Raw genomic sequence first — 24,877 nt, 5'->3', positions numbered from 1 at the left:
CCTATCAGATTTGTACCCCCTATAACAATCGGTGTCCTATCAGATTTGTACCCCTATAACAATCGGTGTCCTATCAGATTTGTACCCCTATAACAATCTGTGTCCTATCAGATATGTACCCCTATAACAATCGGTGTCCTATCAGATTTGTACCCCCTATAACAATCGGTGTCCTATCAGATTTGTACCCCCTATAACAAAAGGTGTCCTATCAGATTTGCACCCCCTATAACAATCTGTGTCATATCAGATTTGTACCCCTATAACAATTATTCAAATATGTCTTTAAAGCCCCAATATCAGTATCTGTATTATTTTTTTTCCATGATTTAGAGGATGATAAAAAAAAATCCTGTTGTAAATCATACAGAGACAGGACTAAATCGAAGTCAAGATGAGCGATAATGATTCAGAAACTTTTGATAAAAATCAAATAAATATTGAAAGTCGCTAGGTGGGTCCCATTTAGTCAAACAAGCCCAAGTTAGCCGACATTGTAAGGTCATTGCCGAGAACGTCATGTGACTACCGTAACTACTTAACGTCTCTCCGAACTCTTCCGAGAACGGGTCATGAACTTTCAGACTTCTGTTCGGCAATAATCGTAACTTCTATGGCGACAAGTTTAAAATGAAGGCATGTTTACCAGTATCGACTTTCAACAACTGCTGTACTTAAGTTATTAAGAAATCCTTATAAATATTCTTTGGTATAACGTAATTTCAACTGCATCTACAAATACTAATAATATCGGGGTCGAATCTAACTTGACATTTTGTTGATAGTTACGTATAGTATAGCTTTAATGGAGGATAAACATTTGATCTGACACTGGACATAAACCAAAGTGTTACATATACGCTGCTTTCATTTTGAAACCATGTTAGGGATCTAAAATAAATCTAAATGGAAAATTATGTTTTCAAACCAAAGAGCGCCTTCCCTGGAAAGTATTTCATTATATAAGTTCAAAGGTGGATTTCAAGCTTTTAAGTTTTTTATGTTTTACAGAAAATCGATACTAATAAGTGGGTGATACCGAAGGCACAGATCCGAGATAAGCCGAGGTTTCCGTACCGAGGAATCCAGCTAGATGTCTCCCGGAACTTCCACTCAAAGGAAACGATCCTGAAGTTGTTGGATACCATGGCAATGTATAAATTAAACAAACTTCATTTTCACCTTTCTGATGACGAAGGATGGCGACTGGAGATACCTGGCCTAGAGGAACTTACACAGGTAATCACACATAACACAGGTAATCATATGTGACACCGGTAATCATACCTGGCACAGGTAATCATACCTGACACAGGTAATCAAACCTGACACAGGTAATCATACCTAACATAGGTAATCAAACCTGACACAGGTAATCATACCTGACACAGGTAATCATACCTAACATAGGTAATCATACCTGACACAGGTAATCATACCTGACACAGGTAATCATACCTGACACAGGTAATCAAACCTGACACAGGTAATCATACCTAACATAGGTAATCATACCTGACACAGGTAATCATACATGACACAGGTAATCATACCTAACATAGGTAATCAAACCTGACACAGGTAATCATACCTGACACAGGTAATCATACCTAACACAGGTAATAATACATGACACAAGTAATCATATCTGACACAGGTAATCACACATAACACAGGTAATCACACAAACACGGGTAATCATACCTGACACAGGTAATTATACCTGACACAGGTAATCATACCTGACACAGGTAATCATACCTGACACAGGTAATCATACCTGACACAGGTAATCATACCTAACACAGGTAATAATACATGACACAGGTAATCATACCTGACACAGGTAATCATACCTGACACAGGTAATCATACCTAACACAGGTAATCATACCTGACACAGGTAATCGCACATAACACAGGTAATCATACCTGACACAGGTAATCATACCTGACAGGGGTAATCATACCTGACACAGGTAATCATACCTAACACAGGTAATCATACCTAACACAGGTAATCATACCTGACACAGGTAATCATACCTTACACAGGTAATCATACCTGATCTTTTTTCATATGAACTGAATAAACTTTTTGATAAAAGCACTCTGTTGATGTCAATTTACAGAGAATCCCTGGCTCATCCATTATATGCCTGGATCTCAGGGGAACTTCCCTAGAACTAAAACCAAAAGCCAGATAATATTTTCTGTTTAATATTCTGTGTAGATTGGAAGCAGACGATGCCATGACCTGAGTGAGAAATCCTGTCTGCTTCCCCAGCACGGCTCTGGGCCCGATACTGACACATCTGGCTCCGGCTTCTATACCGCCAGTGATTACCGTGAAATCCTCATGTACGCCAAACGCAGACACATCCAAGTCATTCCAGAGTTTGATGTGCCGGGACATTCCCGTGCAGCTGTGAAGTCAATGGAGGGGCGATATAAAAAGTTCTCTCCCCTGGATGAGGAGAGCGCAGAGGAGTATTTACTTACAGAGTGGGCAGATAAGTCACAATATAGTACAGCACAGTCTTACGATGACGGAGTTATCAACGTGTGTATCGAGTCAACTTACACTTTCCTTCAGGTGAGTTGTGTATCGAGTCAACTTACACTTTCCTTCAGGTGAGTTGTGTATCGAGTCAACTTATACTTTCCTCCAGGTGAGTTGTGTATCGAGTCAACTTACACTTTCCTTCAGGTGAGTTGTGTATTGAGTCAACTTATACTTTCCTTCAGGTGAGTTGTGTATAGAGTCAACTTATACTTTCCACCAGGTGAGTTGTGTATCGAGTCAACTTATACTTTCCTTCAGGTGAGTTGTGTATCGAGTCAACTTATACTTTCCTCCAGGTGAGTTGTGTATCGAGTCGACTTACACTTTCCTTCAGGTGAGTTGTGTATCAAGTCAACTTATACTTTCCTCCAGGTGAGTTGTGTATCGAGTCAACCTACACTTTCCACCAGGTGAGTTGTGTTTCGAGTCAACTTATACTTTCCTTCAGGTGAGTTGTGTATTGAGTCAACTTATACTTTCCACCAGGTGAGTTGTGTATCGAGTCAACTTATACTTTACACCAGGTGAGTTGTGTATCGAGTCAACTTATACTTTTCACCAGGTGAGTTGTGTATCGAGTCGACTTACACTTTCCTTCAGGTGAGTTGTGTATCGAGTCAACTTATACTTTCCACCAGGTGACTTGTGTATCGAGTCAACTTATACTTTCCTTCAGGTGAGTTGTGTATCGAGTCAACTTATACTTTCCTCCAGGTGAGTTGTGTATCGAGTCAACTTACACTTTCCTCCAGGTGAGTTGTGTATCGAGTCAACTTATACTTTTCACCAGGTGAGTTGTGTATCGAGTCGACTTACACTTTCCTTCAGGTGAGTTGTGTATCGAGTCAACTTATACTTTCCTCCAGGTGAGTTGTGTATCGAGTCAACTTACACTTTCCTTCAGGTGAGTTGTGTATTAAGTCGACTTATATTTTCCTCCAAGTGAGTTGTGAATTAAGTCGACTTATACTTTTCTCCAAGTAATTGTGTATCGAGTCAACCTACACTTTCCTTCAGGTGAGTTGTGTATCGAGTCGACTTATACTTTCCACCAGGTGAATTGTGTATTGAGTCGATTTACACTTTCCACCAGGTGAGTTGTGTATCAAGTCTACTGATACTTTCCTCCAAGTGAGTTGTGTATGGAGTCGACTTATACTTTCCACCAGGTGAGTTGTGTATCGAATCGACTTACACTTTCCTTCAGGTGAGTTGTGTATCGAGTCAACTTACACTTTCCACCAGGTGAGTTGTGTATCGAGTCAACTTACCCTTTCCTTCAGGTGAGTTGTGTATCGAGTCAACTTACACTTTCCACCAGGTGAGTTGTGTATTGAGTCAACTTATACTTTCCTTCAGGTGAGTTGTGTATCGAGTCAACCTACACTTTCCTTCAGGTGAGTTGTGTATCGAGTCAACTTACACTTTCCACCAGGTGAGTTGTGTATCGAGTCAACTTACCCTTTCCTTCAGGTGAGTTGTATATCAAGTCTACTGATACTTTCCTCCAAGTGAGTTGTGTATGGAGTCGACTTACACTTTCCTCCAGATGAGTTGTGTATCGAGTCGATTTACACTTTCCTCCAGGTGAGTTGTGTATCGCGTGACAAGTCAACATGAGGCTTGTTAAGTCAATATGATGATTGCTAAGTCAACATGAGGCTTGCTAAGTCAACATGAGGCTTGCTAAGTCAACATGAGGCTTGCTAAGTCAACATGAGGCTTGCTAAGTCAACATGAGGCTTGCTAAGTCAACATGAGGCTTGCTAAGTCAACATGAGGCTTGCTAAGTCAACATGAGGCTTGCTAAGTCAACATGAGGCTTGCTAAGTCAACATGAGGCTTACTAAGTCAACATGAGGCTTGCTAAGTCAACATGAGGCTTACTAAGTCAACATGATGATTGCTAAGTCAACATGAGGCTTGCTAAGTCAACATGAGGCTTGCTAAGTCAACATGAGGCTTACTAAGTCAACATGAGGCTTGCTAAGTCAACATGAGGCTTGCTAAGTCAACATGAGGCTTACTAAGTCAACATGATGATTGCTAAGTCAACATGAGGCTTGCTAAGTCAACATGAGGCTTGCTAAGTCAACATGAGGCTTGCTAAGTCAACATGAGGCTTGCTAAGTCAACATGAGGCTTACTAAGTCAACATGAGGCTTGCTAAGTCAACATGAGGCTTACTAAGTCAACATGAGGCTTACTAAGTCAACATGAGGCTTGCTAAGTCAACATGAGGCTTGCTAAGTCAACATGATGCTTGCTAAGTCAACATGAGGCTTGCTAAGTCAACATGAGGCTTGCTAAGTCAACATGAGGCTTACTAAGATCAACATGAGGCTTGCTAAGTCAACATGAGGCTTGCTAAGTCAACATGAGGCTTACTAAGTCAACATGAGGTTGCTAAGTCAACATGAGGCTTGCTAAGTCAACATGAGGCTTGCTAAGTCAACATGAGGCTTACTAAGTCAACATGAGGCTTACTAAGTCAACATGAGGCTTGCTAAGTCAACATGAGGCTTACTAAGTCAACATGATGATTGCTAAGTCAACATGAGGCTTACTAAGTCAACATGATGATTGCTAAGTCAACATGAGGCTTGCTAAGTCAACATGAGGCTTGCTAAGTCAACATGAGGCTTGCTAAGTCAACATGAGGCTTGCTAAGTCAACATGAGGCTTGCTAAGTCAACATGAGGCTTGCTAAGTCAACATGAGGCTTGCTAAGTCAACATGAGGCTTGCTAAGTCAACATGAGGCTTGCTAAGTCAACATGATGATTGCTAAGTCAACATGAGGCTTGCTAAGTCAACATGAGGCTTGCTAAGTCAACATGAGGCTTGCTAAGTCAACATGAGGCTTGCTAAGTCAACATGAGGCTTGCTAAGTCAACATGATGATTGCTAAGTCAACACGAGACTTGCTAAGTCAACATGAGGCTTGCTAAGTCAACATGAGGCTTACTAAGTCAACATGATGATTGCTAAGTCAACATGATGATTGCTAAGTCAACATGAGGCTTGCTAAGTCAACATGAGGCTTGCTAAGTCAACATGATAATTGCTAAGTCAACATGAGGCTTACTAAGTCAACATGATGATTGCTAAGTCAACATGAGGTTTGCTAAGTCAACATGAGGCTTGCTAAGTCAACATGATGATTGCTAAGTCAACATGAGGCTTACTAAGTCAACATGAGGCTTGCTAAGTCAACATGAGGCTTGCTAAGTCAACATGAGGCTTGCTAAGTCAACATGAGGCTTACTAAGTCAACACGAGGCTTGCTAAGTCAACATGAGGCTTGCTAAGTCAACATGAGGCTTGCTAAGTCAACATGAGGCTTACTAAGTCAACATGAGGCTTGCTAGGTCAACATGATGATTGCTAAGTCAACATGAGACTTGCTAAGTCAACATGAGGCTTGCTAAGTCAACATGAGGCTTACTAAGTCAACATGATGATTGCTAAGTCAACATGATGATTGCTAAGTCAACATGAGGCTTGCTAAGTCAACATGAGGCTTGCTAAGTCAACATGATGATTGCTAAGTCAACATGAGGCTTACTAAGTCAACATGATGATTGCTAAGTCAACATGAGGCTTGCTAAGTCAACATGATGATTGCTAAGTCAACATGAGGCTTGCTAAGTCAACATGAGGCTTGCTAAGTCAACATGAGGCTTACTAAGTCAACATGAGGCTTGCTAAGTCAACATGAGGCTTGCTAAGTCAACATGAGGCTTGCTAAGTCAACATGATGATTGCTAAGTCAACATGAGGCTTACTAAGTCAACATGAGGCTTGCTAAGTCAACATGAGGCTTGCTAAGTCAACATGAGGCTTGCTAAGTCAACATGAGGCTTACTAAGTCAACATGAGGCATGCTAAGTCAACATGAGGCTTGCTAAGTCAACATGAGGCTTGCTAAGTCAACATGAGGCTTGCTAAGTCAACATGATGATTGCTAAGTCAACATGAGGCTTACTAAGTCAACATGATGATTGCTAAGTCAACATGAGGCTTGCTAAGTCAACATGATGATTGCTAAGTCAACATGAGGCTTGCTAAGTCAACATGAGGCTTACTAAGTCAACATGAGGCTTGCTAAGTCAACATGTGGCTTGCTAAGTCAACATGAGGCTTGCTAAGTCAACATGATGATTGCTAAGTCAACATGAGGCTTACTAAGTCAACATGAGGCTTGCTAAGTCAACATGAGGCTTGCTAAGTCAACATGAGGCTTGCTAAGTCAACATGAGGCATGCTAAGTCAACATGAGGCTTGCTAAGTCAACATGATGATTGCTAAGTCAACATGAGGCTTGCTAAGTCAACATGATGATTGCCAAGTGTTGGCAGCCAAAATTGTACACTCAGGGAAAAATCTTAATCAGAATGAAATAGAATTATGTAAATGGTATTCATACTCAAAATGGGCAAGAACACTAATAGGACAAACGCTTTCAAGTACAGTCAAACCTGTAAATAAAGACGTTCAAAGGAACAGAGAAAAATATAGTGGTCTTATTAAGCAGGTGGTCTTTATACAGAGGTGGTCTGATTGAGCAAGTTGTCTTTATACAGAGGTAGTCTTCATACAGAGGTAGTCTTTATACAGAGGTGGTCTGTATACAGAGGTGGTCTTATTAAGCAGGTGTTTTTATACAGAGGTGGTCTTTATACAGAGGTAGTCTTTATACAGAGGTGGTCTTTATACAGAGGTGGTCTTATTAAGCAGATGGTCTTTATACAGAGGTAGTCTTTATACACAGGTGGTCTTTATACAGAGATGGTCTTTATACAGAGGTGGTTGCTGAGTAACGTTTTACTTTCTTTTTATATGTCAGCATTTGATAGCCTCTGTGAAGGAGATACATAAAGAGGTTCAACCATTGGATACCGTCCATATCGGCGGGGACGAGATAGCCGCAGGCGTCTGGCAGAAATCTCCGGCATGTCAAACGCTAACAAAGGCACGCAATGTCTCTGACTACAAGTTCTACTTCATGAACCGGGTGATTAAACTTCTACGGGACCAGGGATTAGGAGCCGGGGTTTGGGAGGACGGGATTATACCCAAGGATGTTTACCCCTACGATCTGAAGGAACTCACCGACAAACACAACAGCAAGTATGTATATTTAAAATCAAAATCATTTACCAATTCTTCTTTTGCTCATATAAATTTAAATTGAATTTAGTCGTGTCCTTATCCACCCAGAAAGTGAAATGTGATATTAAATTTTTGTTTTTGCATTGTTGTTTTTAGTGTTTATTATAATACCAGTACAGATCTTTTCTGGGTGAGAATGTTTATTTTTTTTAATGTAATTCCATTATGATTGCTTGCTAGAGAGAAAAGTGACTTCTGGTTAGCTAAAGTGTAAAGTCAAGATTGATTGGCTAGACGCTAGACATTCAATAGTGGTTGGCTGGAGAGGAATATCTTTATTGATTGGGTAGAAAGAAAGGTCATCACTGATTGGGTAGAAAGAAAGGTCATCACTGATTGGGTAGAAAGAAAGGTCATCACTGATTGGATAGAAGGAAAGGTCATCACGGATTGGGTAGAAAGAAAGGTCATCACTGATTGGATAGAAGGAAAGGTCATCACGGATTGGGTAGAAAGAAAGGTCATCACTGATTGGGTAGAAAGAAAGGTCATCACTGATTGGAAAGAAAGAAAGGTCATCACTGATTGGATAGAAGGAAAGGTCATCACGGATTGGGTAGAAAGAAAGGTCATCACTGATTGGGTAGAAAGAAAGGTCATCACTGATTGGAAAGAAAGAAAGGTCATCACTGATTGGATAGAAAGAAAGGTCATCACTGATTGGGAAGAAAGAAATGTCATCACTGATTGGGTAGACAGAAAGGTTATCACTGATTGGGTAGACAGAAAGGTTATCACTGATTGGAAAGAAAGAAAGGTCATCACTGATTGGGTAGAAAGAAAGGTCATCACTGATTGGGTAGACAGAAAGGTTATCACTGATTGGGTAGAAAGAAAGGTCATCACTGATTGGAAAGAAAGAAAGGTCATCACTGATTGGATAGAAAGAAAGGTCATCACTGATTGGGAAGAAAGAAAGGTCATCACTGATTGGGTAGACAGAAAGGTTATCACTGATTGGGTAGAAAGAAAGGTCATCACTGATTGGATAGAGAATCGAAATTCATCACTGATTGGCAAGCAAAAGAAGTCATGGGAATAATCAGGTAGATTGTAAGGGTGTCAAATATTGGCCAGGTAGATTGTAAGGGTGTCAAATATTGGCTAGTTAAAGAAATAGTGATTGGGTACTTAGAGTTAGTAAGAGTATTAGGGTTTGGTTGTCACTGATTGGCTATAGTATAAGAAATGGGTTGTCACTGATTGGCTACAGTATAAGAGTAAGGTTCTCACTGATTGGCTACAGTATAAGAGTAAGGTCATCACTGATTGGCTACAGTATAAGAGTAAGGTTGTCACTGATTGGCTACAGTATATGAGTAAGGTTCTCACTGATTGGCTACAGTATAAGAGTAAGGTCATCACTGATTGGCTACAGTATAAGAGTAAGGTCGTCACTGATTGGCTACAGTATAAGAGTAAGGTTGTTACTGATTGGCTACAGTATAAGAGTAAAGTTGTCACTGATTGGCTACAGTATAAGAGTAAAGTTGTCACTGATTGGTTACAGTATAAGAGTTAAGTTGTCATTGATTGGCTACAGTATAAGAGTAAGGTCATCACTGATTGGCTACAGTATAAGAGTAAGGTTGTCACTGATTGGCTACAGTATAAGAGTTAAGTTGTCATTGATTGGCTACAGTATAAGAGTAAGGTCATCACTGATTGGCTACAGTATAAGAGTTAAGTTGTCATTGATTGGCTACAGTATAAGAGTAAGGTCATCACTGATTGACTACAGTATAAGAGTTAAGTCGTCATTGATTGGCTACAGTATAAGAGTAAGGTAGTCACTGATTGGTTACAGTATAAGAGTTAAGTTGTCACTGATTGGCTACAGTATAAGAGTTAAGTTGTCATTGATTGGCTACAGTATAAGAGTTAAGTTGTCATTGATTGGTTACAGTATAAGAGTAAAGTTGTCACTGATTGGTTACAGTATAAGAGTTAAGTTGTCATTGATTGGCTACAGTATAAGAGTAAGGTCATCACTGATTGGCTACAGTATAAGAGTAAGGTTGTTACTGATTGGCTACAGTATAAGAGTTAAGTTGTCACTGATTGGCTATAGTATAAGAGTAAAGTTGTCACTGATTGGCTACAGTATAAGAGATCGGTTGTCATTTATTGGCTATAGTGTTTTATAGACCTATTGATCCAATCAAATTGAAGTTATATTTGATGTGGTGATACAAAATCCTCTTTGTTTTATCTACAAGTAACCAACTCGGAAATTCAACCCTACAGGACAGGTAGGTTTCTCCTTAACAATAGTCAGTCATGGTGTAATTAGTGACTTAATGGTTGGTGATGGTGTAACTAGTGACTTAATGGTTGGTGATGGTGTAATTAGTGTCTTAATGGTTGGTGATGGTGTAATTAGTGACTTAATGGTTGGTGATGGTGTAATTAGTGACTCAATGGTTGGTGATGGTGTAACTAGTGACTCAATGGTTGGTGATGGTGTAACTAGTGACTCATTGGTTGGTGATGGTGTTATTAAATGAAACTAAATGTAATGTTGTTCAATATATTGTATTTCTATTCTATAATTAGTGACTTAATGGTTGGTGATGATGTAACTAGTGACTTAATGGTTGGTTATGGTGTAACTAGTGACTTGATTGTTGGTGATGGTGTAACTAGTGACTCAATGGTTGGTGATGGTGTAACTAGTGACTCAATGGTTGGTGATGGTGTAACTAGTGACTTAATGGTTGGTGATGGTGTAATTAGTGACTTAATGGTTGGTGATGGTGTAATTAGTGACTTAATGGTTGGTGATGATGTAACTAGTGACTTAATGGTTGGTGATGGTGTTATTAGTGCTTCAATGGTTGGTGATGATGTAACTAGTGACTTGATTGTTGGTGATGGTGTAATTAGTGACTTAATGGTTGATGATGGTGTAATTAGTGACTTAATGGTTGGTGATGGTGTTATTAGTGACTCAATGGTTGGTGATGGTGTAATTAGTGACTCAATGGTTGGTGATGGTGTAACTAGTGACTCAATGGTTGGTGATGATGTAATTAGTGACTTTATGGTTGGTGATGGTGTAATTAGTGACTCAATGGTTGGTGATGGTGTAATTAGTGACTCAATGGTTGGTGATGGTGTAACTAGTGACTCAATGGTTGGTGATGATGTAATTAGTGACTTGATTGTTGGTGATGGTGTAATTAGTGACTTTATGGTTGATGATGGTGTAATTAGTGACTTAATGGTTGGTGATGGTGTTATTAGTGACTCAATGGTTGGTGATGGTGTAATTAGTGACTCAATGGTTGGTGATGGTGTAACTAGTGACTCAATGGTTGGTGATGGTGTAATTAGTGACTCAATGGTTGGTGATGGTGTAATTAGTGACTCAATGGTTGGTGATGGTGTAACTAGTGACTCAATGGTTGGTGATGGTGTAACTAGTGACTTAATGGTTGGTGATGGTGTAATTAGTGACTTAATGGTTGGTGATGATGTAATTAGTGACTTTATGGTTGGTGATGGTGTAATTAGTGACTCAATGGTTGGTGATGGTGTAATTAGTGACTCAATGGTTGGTGATGGTGTAATTAGTGACTCAATGGTTGGTGATGGTGTAACTAGTGACTCAATGGTTGGTGATGGTGTAACTAGTGACTTAATGGTTGGTGATGGTGTAATTAGTGACTTAATGGTTGGTGATGGTGTAATTAGTGACTCAATGGTTGGTGATGGTGTAATTAGTGACTCAATGGTTGGTGATGGTGTAACTAGTGACTCAATGGTTGCTGATGGTGTAACTAGTGACTTAATGGTTGGTGATGGTGTAATTAGTGACTTAATGGTTGGTGATGGTGTAATTAGTGACTTAATGGTTGGTGATGGTGTAATTAGTGACTTAATGGTTGGTGATGGTGTAACTAGTGACTTAATGGTTGGTGATGGTGTAACTAGTGACTCAATGGTTGGTGATGGTGTAACTAGTGACTCAATGGTTGGTGATGGTGTAACTAGTGACTCATTGGTTGGTGATGGTGTTATTAAATGAAACTAAATGTAATGTTGTTCAATATATTGTATTTCTATTCTATAAGAAATAAAAAAGCGAACATTACACAAATGTGAGAATGATGTAGTTAACCCATTATGAGCTAGTCAAGTGAGAGGGCATCATTGCCTCGTAGTATAGCCTCATGATAGAAATCCTTGCTAGGAATCAGCACATAATAATTTAATCCCCCCCCCCCCAAAAAAAAAAAAAAAAGAAAGAAAAAAAAATTCCATCGCTCAACAATGAGGTGATAGTGCCTTTTTTGTCTGAAGTTCTGAACAAGGCCATAAGAGATAAATATTTAGACAGTGATGGCTTACTTACTATTAACCAACATTCATTCATGTGCATAAGTTTATCTTAACACATGTACGTTAAACACTAATAAAATTTGAAGTTGGGAATGCTCAAAGTACCTTTGATAGAAAAAGGTTTTAAAATTTTACAGACTGAAAAAAACAATCATTTAATTACAGGCAACATGAAGTTAGCACCGTATTCGGGATTCGGGATTCGGGATTCGAATCCCGAATCCGGTGCCAGCACCTTATTCGGGATTCAAAAATTAACTAATAAATAACAATTTCAAGACAAAAAAAACAGATAGAAACATAATTTCACAACCTCAAAAAAACTTAATACTTTGATAAATTGTTTTGAGTTTGAATAACGAATCCGGTGCCAGCACCGTATTCGGGATTCGGGATTCGAATCCCGAATCCGGTGCCAGCACCTTATTCGGGATTCAAATATGAACTAATAAATAACAATTTCAGTACACAAAAAAACAGATAGAAACATAATTTCACAACCTCAAAAAAACTTATTACTTCGATAAATTGTTTTGAGTTTGAATAACGAATCCGGTGCCAGCACCGTATTCGGGATTCGGTGCTGGCATTGGATTCGTTATTCAAACTCAAAACAATTTATCGAAGTAATAAGTTTTTTTGAGGTTGTGAAATTATGTTTCGATCTGTTTTTTTGTGTACTGAAATTGTTATTTATTAGTTCATATTTGAATCCCGAATAAGGTGCTGGCACCGGATTCGTTATTCAAACTCAAAACAATTTATCAAAGTATTAAGTTTTTTTGAGGTTGTGAAATTATGTTTCTATCTGTTTTTTTTGTCTTGAAATTGTTATTTATTAGTTAATTTTTGAATCCCGAATAAGGTGCTGGTACCGGATTCGGGATTCGAATCCCGAATCCCGAATCCCGAATACGGTGCTAACTTCACGTTGCCCTAGTGTGCAAATTATAGAAGTTTTTATGGTACATATACCTTTAGTTATTGATAACACTTTTTAGATTTGCAGAAGTAAGTTAAGACTATTTTGTGACTATACCACCATAGCCGACCTTTCCCTCGACATTATTTTATGTGGAACTTTTCTTTGATTTTTAAGGGAGATTCTTGCTTATGCTTGGAATAATATATGGGAATATGGGAGATCGTCAAGGGCCATAACTCTTGCCAATGCTGGTTATAAGGTAAGCTGTTAATGAATGAGAAAAATGTAAGTAATATTTTCACTGGAATCACTCACTTTTGGCCAATCAAAATGCAGCATTGACAGTGAAAATATCATTTTGATTGTTACCTCATTAGTTTATGCACAAAAATGATCTCATATTTTTGTGTGGAAATATGACGTTATATGCTCACAAAAATATGACGTAATAATCGCAAGGGCAAATAACTCTGTACAATACAATGGCGGAATAACCTTTGGCGAAACTAGTAGTGATGGTCTTCTGTAAATGGAAGCAAGAAAACAAATGTAATAAATAGAATATTCCTTGTTTTGTGATGAATACCAGTAATATTTCATCTTGTGAGGTGGAAACTTTGATATTCATCAAGAAACAAGGCATATCCTATATTCATAGTTATGTTAAATGAACATTCCCTGTATTCTAAGGTTGTAATGGCGTCAGCAACACATATGTACCTGGACCACCCCTACGAGCCCGACCCCCAGGAGCGAGGTCTATACTGGGCGACTCGCTTTATCGACACTCACAAGATCTTCGGCTTCATCCCTCTCCATCTCTTCCTCAACGCGGATGTGACGGGACGAGGACAGTCACTGGCCAATACCTCACAGCAACAGATGGGCTGTCTCCAACAGGACACATGTGTGCTCAAGTCTCCCGAAAATATCATCGGTATGTCGTCGCGATGTTTGTGGTTATATTTGGTATATCATCAACATAGGACACAGATATCATACCTCTAGGACTGATATACAGTAAAATACAATTATAACAAACCTTCGAGACCAATGAAATTGCTTCGTTATAAGCATAATTCGTTATACACATATGTAACCCTGGTCAATACTAGCCGCAATAAAGAACTTCTCTTTAGCTCGATCGGTTGAGCGTCAGACTAGTAATCCAGAGGTCCCAAGTTCGATCCCTGGCAGAGACAGGTATTAAATTTATTGTAAATCCTGCACCCTGTCACACATGCACGTACATGTAAACGTAGATGTAGGATTTTGCGTAACTTACGACTTACACATGTTACAGACATCTTTTATTGTCATGCTCACCCAACTGCGAATGATTCATATTATGAACTTATTTATCATCAACCTATTGACTTATAACGCAGCGAGGACTTCTGTGCAGCGTATCGACACACTCTACCGGCACCATGACTATTTTTAGATTTGAGTTTGGCAGGTACTCCGGGTGCCAACTGCATGCTGGCGCGAGCTGTGATTGGTTGATACAGCTTGTTGACAGACTATGCGAAAACAAAAGTAAAACTGTCCAACAATGTCTTGTTTTCATACACACGACCATTGGCATTGATGTTAATATTTCTATCCATAAGCTCAATGGTCAAAATGCTCTAAAATCATAATGGTGGTCTGTTTACTTTCGTTTTCGCCTGGTCTGTCGACAAGCTGGTATCAACCAATCACATCTCATGTTTCAAACTCAAATCTAAAAATAGAAACAGTGTCAGTCGATACCCTACACAGAAGTTCTCGAAGCGTTACAAATCAAACGAATGATGATAAGGAAATACATAATATGAGTCATTTGCAGTTCGGTAAGCACGAGAGCAAGGTAAGAACTTAAATTTGATTTGAAATGAAAAGTACTATGTTATAACAATGAATCCATTGTAAGCTTGTTGGTTATAAACATGTTTTACTGGCTATTACCAGTAAAGATAGATCTTGTTATAACATAATATAATTGAAAACATATTTGCCCCTTTGGTTCATTAATGACTTTTGATGTGAACTAGCTTTTGTAACTCTAAATTTGACCTTTGACCCCTAGGCCTGGAAGGTAACCTGTGGACAGAAACTATTCGTACTCAGGAACATCTAGAGAGCATGACTTTCCCTCGTCTTCTGGCAACCGCAGAACGTGCTTGGCATAAAGCACCATGGGAAGACCTTTTGAACGACCAAGAACGCCGTTTAAGTTTAGAAGCTGACTGGGTAAAATTCTCAAATACACTCGGTTACAGAGAGTTAAGGAGATTGGACGACATGGGAGTGAAGTATCGAGTTCCTCCTCCCGGGGCCATGTAAGTATTCCCCGCACTGACACAAAAAATTAGAAATAGAAAAAAGTTCTTTGAGAAGTACAACACTTACACAAAATCAACTTTTCTATCGCTGTAATTGAAGTGATACTCGACACTGCACAACAATACAATTACCAAAAATGGTTTCTGTTGCATATGAGAGCCAATAGTGCATGGTTTCTGTTGGGTATGAGAATCAAAAATGGTTTCCGTTGGATACGAGAACCAAAAATGCCTTTTGTTGGATACGAGAACCAAAAAGGGCTGCTGAGCCAGTTCACGCAATCACTCCAGTTTATAAAGGATCAACTCAGCTGGTGGCAATTGGCCTGACAGGGAGGTGTGATGGGAGTCTTGGCAGAGGCCCTTACCGACGGATATCTCATATCTCAACTTCGAGGGAGGGGGGAGGGGGGCAGAGGCCTTTCTGGCAGATGTGCACTTAGAGGGGAGATGGGGGAGAGGGGGTCAAAGGCCTTTCTGACAATGTTAACTTAGAGGGGGCGACAGAGACCTTTCTGACATATATCAACTTGGGGAATGGGGGGGGGGAGGCTTTTTTGATGGATGTCTAATTATTCTATTTATCTCAAACATTTTTTCCAGAATTGTGAATAATGAGCTGGTGGTGAACTGCCTGTACCCAGGACTGGACATAGAGTACAGCTCTGACGGGGGTAAGAACTGGAGCACAGCCAAGGGAGACCTTAGGCAGAGGAAAGGGCGGACGGTCAAAGTCTACACTAACCGCAACATCCTAGTACGGACAGTGTCCGCAGACGGTCAGCGTTACAGCCGGGTCATCTCTGTCAACATCAACAAAGATATCTAAATATCACCGGTCAAAGGTCATGCCCTATTTACTATAGGGTCGAGGGTCATTATGGGGCCCAGTGAGGTGATTAGTTGATTAATCAAGTAATTGCAATCCTGATGAACAAAGGTAGCTACCACGTTTTCTATGCAAATATAACAATAGATTACATACTTAGGAGTTTGAACTTTCACAGATTCTACATCATGATGCTGTATTTGCACATTACAGAGTTATCTGCCCTTGCGGGTAGGTATTGATTGTGATGTCTTGTGTTTGCGAGCGTAACGTCATACTTTTCTAAGAAAATGAGGTTGATTGCTCTCAACATAACAATTGATACCTACCCGCAAGGGAGCTAACTCTGTAATATGCAAAGACCCAATAGTATTTGCCCTGTTATGGTATGGTGTCATATAAATGTAAACTATTTAAAATTATTTTTGCAAATTTTTACCTCATGCTTTCATCAGAGGGCTTGAACACGAAATCAGATGTTACGTGATTTATTGAAAATAATTGAATGTCTATAAGAGCCCTTGGTCGTGAATTTATGTAAACATGAATATGATGAAAATAATGAAAATGCGAAATATTATATATAGGAAAATAATTTTATTTACTGTGTTCTTGAAAAAATGATTTGAAAGTGAAATTATTTGAAAAGGAACAAAATTTTGTGTGATTTTTGTCATATGTCCTAGGGTATGATATTTGTATCTGTCAACCTAAAGGGTATGATATTTGTATCTGTCAACCTAAAGGGTGTGATATTTGTATCTGTCAACCTATAGGGTATGATATTTGTATCTGTCAACCTAAAGGGTGTGATATTTGTGTCTGTCAACCTAGGATGTGATATTTGTATCTGTCAACCTATAGGGTATGATATTTGTATCTGTCAACCTAAAGGGTGTGATATTTGTGTCTGTCAACCTAGGATGTGATATTTGTGTCAGTCAAATTATAGGGTGTGATATTTGTGTCTGTCAACCTAGGATGTGATATTTGTGTCAGTCAACATATAGGGTGTGATATTTGTGTCTGTCAACCTAGGATGTGATATTTGTGTCAGTCAACATATAGGGTGTGATATTTGTATCTGTCAACCTATAGGGTATGATATTTGTATCTGTCAACTTAAAGGGTGTGATATTTGTGTCTGTCAACCTAGGATGTGATATTTGTGTCAGTCAACATATAGGGTGTGATATTTGTGTCTGTCAACCTAGGATGTGATATTTGTGTCAGTCAACATATAGGGTGTGATATTTATGTCTGTGGACCTATAGGGTGTGATATTTGTGTCTGTCAACCTATAGGGTGTGATATTTGTGTCTGTCGACTTAGTATGAGATATTTGTGTTTAGTTTCTATTTATTTATTTTCTCTGATCATTCCTTATGGAGATTACCAGCTCAGTCGGTTGTTATTGTGAGATGTTTTATCTTACATTGTTTATATTTATTGTTTTATTTTTTTTGTAAATTACTTTGTATATATAGGAAAATTGATCTTATTTACATGATACCTGTAGGTGGTAATTATAATTAGTTTTGTTTTGTAAATATAATAAGGATATAGATTAAAACACGGTTATAACGAACCTCTGGGGACCAACAAACTTTGTTATAAGCATAAACATGTTGTTGGTTATAAACTTATAACAGATATATTATTAGAAGCCTTGACGGGGAATGAGATTTACTGTGTTATATGTAACCTATGAATTTGTGGTAAGCATGTTCGGTACAGTAAAATTCGTTTATAACAAACTTCAAAGGATATAAATGATAAATAGAGTCCAACTCTGTGGTTCTGTCTAAGAAACTGATTATGTCCTCAGAATGTTGTTGACATATTCCAGCTCCAAGGGAGCCATCCTTAAAACAACAATCATTGTATAGTGGTCACGTGAGTATTGGATAAACAACAAAAATTAAATAATTGTCATGAAAATGTATAAATGTAGTACCATACTCGCCGTAATTAGAGCCCCTCCCCCAATAGGTGCCCCTCCTTTTTTCTGGAGAAGAGTTGATTTATATAAACGCCCCCTTTCAATGGATTTAACAATGTTTTACAACATATGATGCCTCTAACATCAGCATTGTATCCTATATATTACATGAACTTGCAAGTCTTTTACATGTGAATCACTATATAATAATGTGTCTCAAAGGATAAAAGGCATATACATGTTTACTGTAACAGATTAATGTACCATGAATATAGAAATATTTAAAAATATGGCTGACTTTTTTCGACCACAACTTACATTTTGGTTCATTAATAAGCGCCCCCTTTGTTACAATAATTGAAGCGCCCTGGGCGCTAACTACGGCGAATACAGTACCTTATAAAACACATGAGTTTAGGAGGTCCATCTGTATATAACAGGTATTTTTTGTATCACAACATTCTTGTGAGCAAATTTAAAACAAACCCTTTAAACTAAGGATTTTTTAAATTTTTTTTTGTATACTACAACGCCAAACTGGTTATTACCTATAGTTTTACCTCCGAGTACACATTTGAACTGTTCTAATGAAAGCTGGATCAGTTCATTTTTATATAATAGGGGTAAATAAGAAAATGTCTGTTTACTAGATTAAGCATTATCAATTTTATCAAAGGTTAGGGTTGTTCTTGTCTTTCATTGATTTATATTTTATATATTTTTCTCAATACATGTATGTTTCCTTTTATGTAAGTTTTCTAATAATTAACTGATGCTTATTGATTATTTGATAAGTTACTCTATACTCTTACCTCTTCTCTGTACATATTAATCTTGAGATTATTTATTATCGTTCATTACATAATCCCCCTGATTTCTTTGATCTATATAAGAAGTGGATGGCGTTCTTCATATAATGCTAATAATCTGTGGAACTCGACAATTTTCCTCAACTGTTCAATTCTACCGAGGTATGACTAAAAATATCTTGAGGCGTAATTAAATCTTGTTTTAATACAAGGCTAGTTTAAGTTAACTCCTATTGTTATAGTGTTTATCGGTTAGTCTGGACATTACTTAGTGCATGTTTAAACAATACTTGTTGAAATATGGTGAGAGCAACACAGGCCCCAGAGGCCTCTTTTTATAGTTACATTGAGTAGAAGATTACTTTTATTTCAGTGATCAAATGTAGCTATGAATGAAGTTGATTTCATACGAGATTTACTGATGTAAAATATTGGCTTACTAAAATCTCACAAAATTTAAACTTCTAAATATGTTTCTGAAAGGTACTATGGCACTCTTCCTGCCAATACAGCCCATTGTTGACATGACGTTGGTATGACACAGCATTAAAAGTTCCGTCCTCTTTGTATCTGGTCAAACAAGGATTGGTTTTATCAGAAGTATAAAACGCAAAAAATTTACAATAAAGACATGACTCTATATTTACATATGACGATTAGTCTATTAAATAATGTACTATACACCAATAAATTAATGTAAATGAATTTGTGTGTTACATTACTGTTTGTATGTTTGTATTGTAGATGAATTTGTACGTTACATTGATGTTTGTGTGTTTGTATTGTAGATGAATTTGTATGTTACATTACTGTTTGTATGTTTGTATTGTAGATGAATTTGTATGTTACATTGATGTTTGTATGTTTGTATTGTAGATGAATTTGTATGTTACATTGATGTTTGTATGTTTGTATTTTAGATGAATTTGTATGTTACATTACTGTTTGTGTGTTTGTATTGTAGATGAATTTCTATGTTACATTGATGTTTGTATGTTTGTATTGTAGATGAATTTGTATGTTACATTACTGTTTGTGTTTGTATTGTAGATGAATTTGTATGTTACATTACTGTTTGTGTGTTTGTATTGTAGATGAATTTCTATGTTACATTGATGTTTGTATGTTTGTATTGTAGATGAATTTGTATGTTATATTACTGTTTGTGTTTGTATTGTAGATGAATTTGTATGTTATATTACTGTTTGTGTTTGTATTGTAGATGAATTTGAATGTTACATTACTGTTTGTGTTTGTATTGTAGATGAATTTGTACGTTACATTGATGTTTGTATGTTTGTATTGTAGATGAATTTGTATGTTACTTTACTGTTTGTGTTTGTATTGTAGATGAATTTGTATGTTACATTACTGTTTGTGTTTGTATTGTAGATGAATTTGTATGTTACATTATACATTTATTCCCCTGACGGTAGGGAGACATGACGCTTTGTTTACCCAAGGCATGTCATATTTCCCGAGTGCGTAGCCCGAGGGAAATATGACTTGCCGCGGGTAAACTATTTTATTTGTTATCGGAATGCCTCGGAGAGTTCCATTATACGAACGATAACTCTTGCTAAACGTATGAGGGGCTCCGCATGGGGGAAACATGATTTTTGAACATGACGTTCAGCGGGATACACACGTGACGTCTCTCAACCAATCAGCGACTGTGACTCATCGGTGAGGTATAATAATACTGTTTGTGTTTGTATTGTAGATGAATTTGTATGTTACATTGATATATATTAATGGTATGTTGCATCAATGTACAATGTAGAAGAATTGGTATGATAGTTGATGTATGCTGATGATACGTAAAACTGTAATCATTATACATTTAATGTACATTGATGATATTGTATGGTTGTTGATGGTATTTAATGAATTGATGAATTTCTTTGAAACAGTGACGCAAATGAAACAATTGATATGACACAATTATAATTAATTGTGTTGTTTGATGAATTTGTATGGTCAGTGAATATGTGTCGATGGATACTTGATTTTGTTTAATGAATTTGTATGGTCAGTGAATATGTGTTGATGGATACTTGATTTTGTTTAATGAATTTGTATGGTCAGTGAATATGTGTTGATGGATACTTGATTTTGTTTAATGAATTTGTATGTTTAGTGAATATGTGTTGATGGATACTTTAACTTGATTGATGAATTTGAATGGTCAGTGAATACGTACTGTGTTGATGGATATTTTAACTTGATTGACAAATTTGTATGGTCAGTTAGTGAACATGTGTTGATGAATATTTTAACTTGATTGATGAATTTGTATGAAATATTGATTTAGCCAAAAACATTTGTTGTTCAGTGATTTGACAATTTTTTTATCACATTAACGGACCTGTCCAGTCATGTCATAAGGCTTTGTCATATGACCATGTCATACGACTATGTCATATGACCATGTCATACGACCGTATGACTTGATGAAACAAAATACATTTACATGTACCATTCCATTGATTTTCCAAGGTATTGTTTTTCCGAATCAATATCCAATGTCGCCACGATAACGTCAGGATTTTGCGCCATTCTCAGATTTTTTGATCAGCCAATCAGCCAATGATAATCTGTCATGCATAGGGGAAAACTCTCGCGGCTTAAATAGGTGACAAATTAGTGAAAGATGGGAGAAAGATAAAATCTTACACACTTGGCTACTTAATATGAAATTTATTTTACTTATTAAATAATTTGATATGCCTTCGCGGAGTATAATGTCTTCGAAGGCAACCAGTAGTTATGAAAATAGTCCTATGTTTCAAAATGGATGCTCTTGTTTCACATCTGAGGTCAATGTACAACAGTTACATCCGAGGGGTTCCGAGTGTGTTTGTAAGTATACAAGGGAGGTTACTCTCACACAAAGTGATATAGAATTCACAGTTGTCAGATCTTTTTATATTTTTAGGTCACCTGAGACGAAGTCTCAAGTGACCTATTCTAATCGCCTTTTGTCCGTCGTCGTGCGTCGTGCATCGTCCGTCATCTGTCGTCCGTCGTCCGTCGTCCGTCGTCCGTCTGTCCGTAAACAATTTACATTTTCGACTTCTTCTCCAAAACTGCTGAAGCAATTTCAATGAAATTTTGCACAAACCTTCTAAGGCACAAGGCCAATCAAAATTGTGAATTATATGGTCCCCACCCCCCAGGGGGCTGCAGGAGGGGCCAAAAGGGGTAAAATTGAGTAAAATTTCAAAAATCTTCTTCTCTACTCACAGATGTGGTAGAATCAAATACTCTTCATAGATAGAAAGGTCTTAAGGTCCTTTACAAAAATTGTGAATTATATGACCCTGGGGTCTCTAGTTTCCCCCTGGGGAGGGGGTTAAGTTTACTATAGTTTATATAGGGAAAACACATTTTTGAGCATCATTTGGTCATTTGTAATAAAAATTGAGTCAAATGTTGTCAGAATTGTCAGTATGAGATGGCCATGAAATCCTATTAACAAATTTTCTATGACTGACCCCCAGGGGCCTTAGGGGCGGGGTCAAAAGGGGTTAAATAGGCTAAAACTTCAAAAATCTTCTTCTGAAATTCTGGAAATGGTAGAATCAAATACTCTTCATAGATAGAAAGGTCTTAAAGGCCCAGTACCTTTCCGGAGCAAAATTTAAAGGTTTCTTAAAAACATTAATAACAAAAGAAAATATATATCGATGGCTTAAGATTAGGTTACAACACCAAACATATGCAAGATTTTCTGTCTAATGTACGATAACATTGGAGATTCATTTCGCTGTTTTGCTGTCTGGCGCAGTGATAGTCAACTACCGCGCGGCATTTAGGACGACGGCGGGAAACATCAAATGACCAGCGTTATGAAAATTAACATTTTATTTATTCTAATTAAACAGTTCTGAAGGTGATGATAAGTGTGCTAGTAAACGTATAGTTAATAACTTCTGCGACTCTACAAAATTATTGATCTTGTTTTACATTCATGTTTTAAAGATTAAAAGCCGTTTCGGAAAGGTAGTTGCCCTTTAAGGTCCTTTACAAAAATTGTGAATTATATGACCCTGGGGTCTCACGTTTCCCCCTGGGGAGGGGGTTAAGTTTATTATAGTTTATATAGGGAAAACACATTTTTGAGCATTATTTGGTCATTTGTAATAGGAAATGAGTCAAATGTTGTCAGAATTGTCAGTATGAGATGGCCATTAAATCCTATTAACAAATTTTCTATGACTGACCCCCAGGGGCCTTAGGGGCGGGGTCAAAAGGGGTTAAATTGGCTAAAACTTCAAAAATCTTCTTCTGAAAATCTGGAAATGGTAGAATTAAATTCTTTTCATAGATAGAAAGGTTTTAAGGTCCTTTACAAAAATTGTGAATTTTATGACCCTGGGGTCTCACGTTTCCCCTGGGGAGGGGGTCAAGTTTACTATAGTTTATATAGGGAAAACACATGTATGAGCATTTTTTGCTCAATTTTCATTGTAAACGAGTCAAACTTGGTTAGAATTATTAGCCTGAGATAGCATTTTAACATCATATCCATATTGGTCCAGGACGGCCCCCTTGGGGCAGAGGGGCGGGGCCAAAAAGTGTCAAATAGGCTAAAACTTCAAAAATATTCTTCTAAAATTCAGAAATGGTATAATCAAATACACTTAATACATGAAAAGGTCTTAAAGTGTGTTTTATAAAAATTGTGAATTATATGACCCTGGGGTCTCATGTTTCCCCTTTGGGAGGGGGTCAAGTTTACTATAGTTTATATAGGAAAAACACATTAATGAGCATTTTTCGCTCAAGTTTCATAGGAAATTAGTCAAACTTGGTTATAATTATTAGCCTGAGATAGCATTTTAATATCATATCAATATTGGTCCTTGTCGACCCCCTGGGGGTAGAGGGGTGGGGCTAAAAAAAGGGTCAAATAGGCTAAAACTTCAAAAATATTCTTCTAAAATTCTGCAAATAGTAGAATCAAATAATTGTAGATGGAAAGGTCTTAATGTGTTTTATAAAAATTGTGAATTATATGACCCTGGGGTCTCATGTTTCCCCTTCGGGAGGGGGTCAAGTTTACTATAGTTTATATATGAAAAACACTTTAATGAGCATTTTTTTTATCAATTTTCATAGGAAATGAGTCAAACTTGGTTAGAATTATTAGCCTAAGATATAGTATTTTAACATCCATATCAGTCCTCAATGACCCCCTGGGGGACCAGAGGGGCAGGACCAAACAGGATCAAAATGATTAAAATTTCAAAAAATACTTCTAAATTCACAGGTTTGATGGAAGCAAATACTCTTCATAGACTAAAAAGTCAAATTATAAATCACTGACCAACTTCAAGGCCCAGCATATAGTGTTTATATGTCTTTAATTTGTTTCATTATTTGTTTCATTATATATTCTAACTCAGGTGATCGTTAAGGCCCATGGGCCTCTTGTTATCTGTTCTTATTAAAAGATTTGTGTGTGTTTTACACATGTGTCCAGCTCAAATGAACTTCTATAGGAGATTTATTTATATACTGATGTGGAATTTTAGAAATAAAAAAATGGAAAGGAATTTGAATGTCTGGTTTGTTTGATTTGTACATTATTTATCTTTTGGGTTTGACACTTTGTAGCACAGCAGCTATCATGGTAACAGCTATCATGGTAACAGCTATCATGGTAACAGCTATCATGGTAACAGCTATCATGGTAACAGCTATCATGGTAACAGCTATCATGGTAACAGCTATCATGGTAACAGCTATCATGGTAACAGCTATCATGGTAACAGCTATCATGGTAACAGCTATCATGGTAACAGCTATCATGGTATTAGCTATCATGATAACAGCTATCATGGTAACAGCTATCATGGTAATAGCTATCATGGTAACAGCTATCATGGTAACAGCTATCATGGTAAATCAAAGTTCACCGAGAAAAACCACCATCCTTTGTAAGTAAGTACTGCT

General features: G+C 37.5%; 1 protein-coding gene across 4 annotated transcripts in view; it reads left to right on the top strand.

The window, feature by feature from the left end:
• The window catches only part of LOC138305513 (beta-hexosaminidase-like), a 63,233-nt gene extending 38,750 nt beyond the window's left edge, over positions 1-24,483 (top strand). For 3 of the 4 annotated variants that reach the window (XM_069245771.1, XM_069245768.1, XM_069245769.1), the window contains 8 exons: positions 1,012-1,239; positions 2,234-2,596; positions 7,415-7,698; positions 9,960-9,992; positions 13,184-13,268; positions 13,700-13,946; positions 15,081-15,333; positions 15,940-24,483. In XM_069245771.1, the coding sequence (XP_069101872.1) occupies positions 1,012-1,239; positions 2,234-2,596; positions 7,415-7,698; positions 9,960-9,992; positions 13,184-13,268; positions 13,700-13,946; positions 15,081-15,333; positions 15,940-16,165 (1,719 nt within the window). In that variant the 3' untranslated portion in view covers positions 16,166-24,483. The remainder of the gene's footprint in view (positions 1-1,011; positions 1,240-2,233; positions 2,597-7,414; positions 7,699-9,959; positions 9,993-13,183; positions 13,269-13,699; positions 13,947-15,080; positions 15,334-15,939) is intronic. The other variant, XM_069245770.1, reaches the window with a different exon arrangement.
• Positions 24,484-24,877: the final 394 nt, after the last annotated feature.

The sequence above is a fragment of the Argopecten irradians genome, chromosome 13 (genome assembly GCF_041381155.1).
Source record: "Argopecten irradians isolate NY chromosome 13, Ai_NY, whole genome shotgun sequence".
NCBI classification, from domain to species: domain Eukaryota; kingdom Metazoa; phylum Mollusca; class Bivalvia; order Pectinida; family Pectinidae; genus Argopecten; species Argopecten irradians.
Note: the sequence above shows the minus strand (reverse complement) of the source record. Positions and strands in the feature narration are given on the sequence as shown.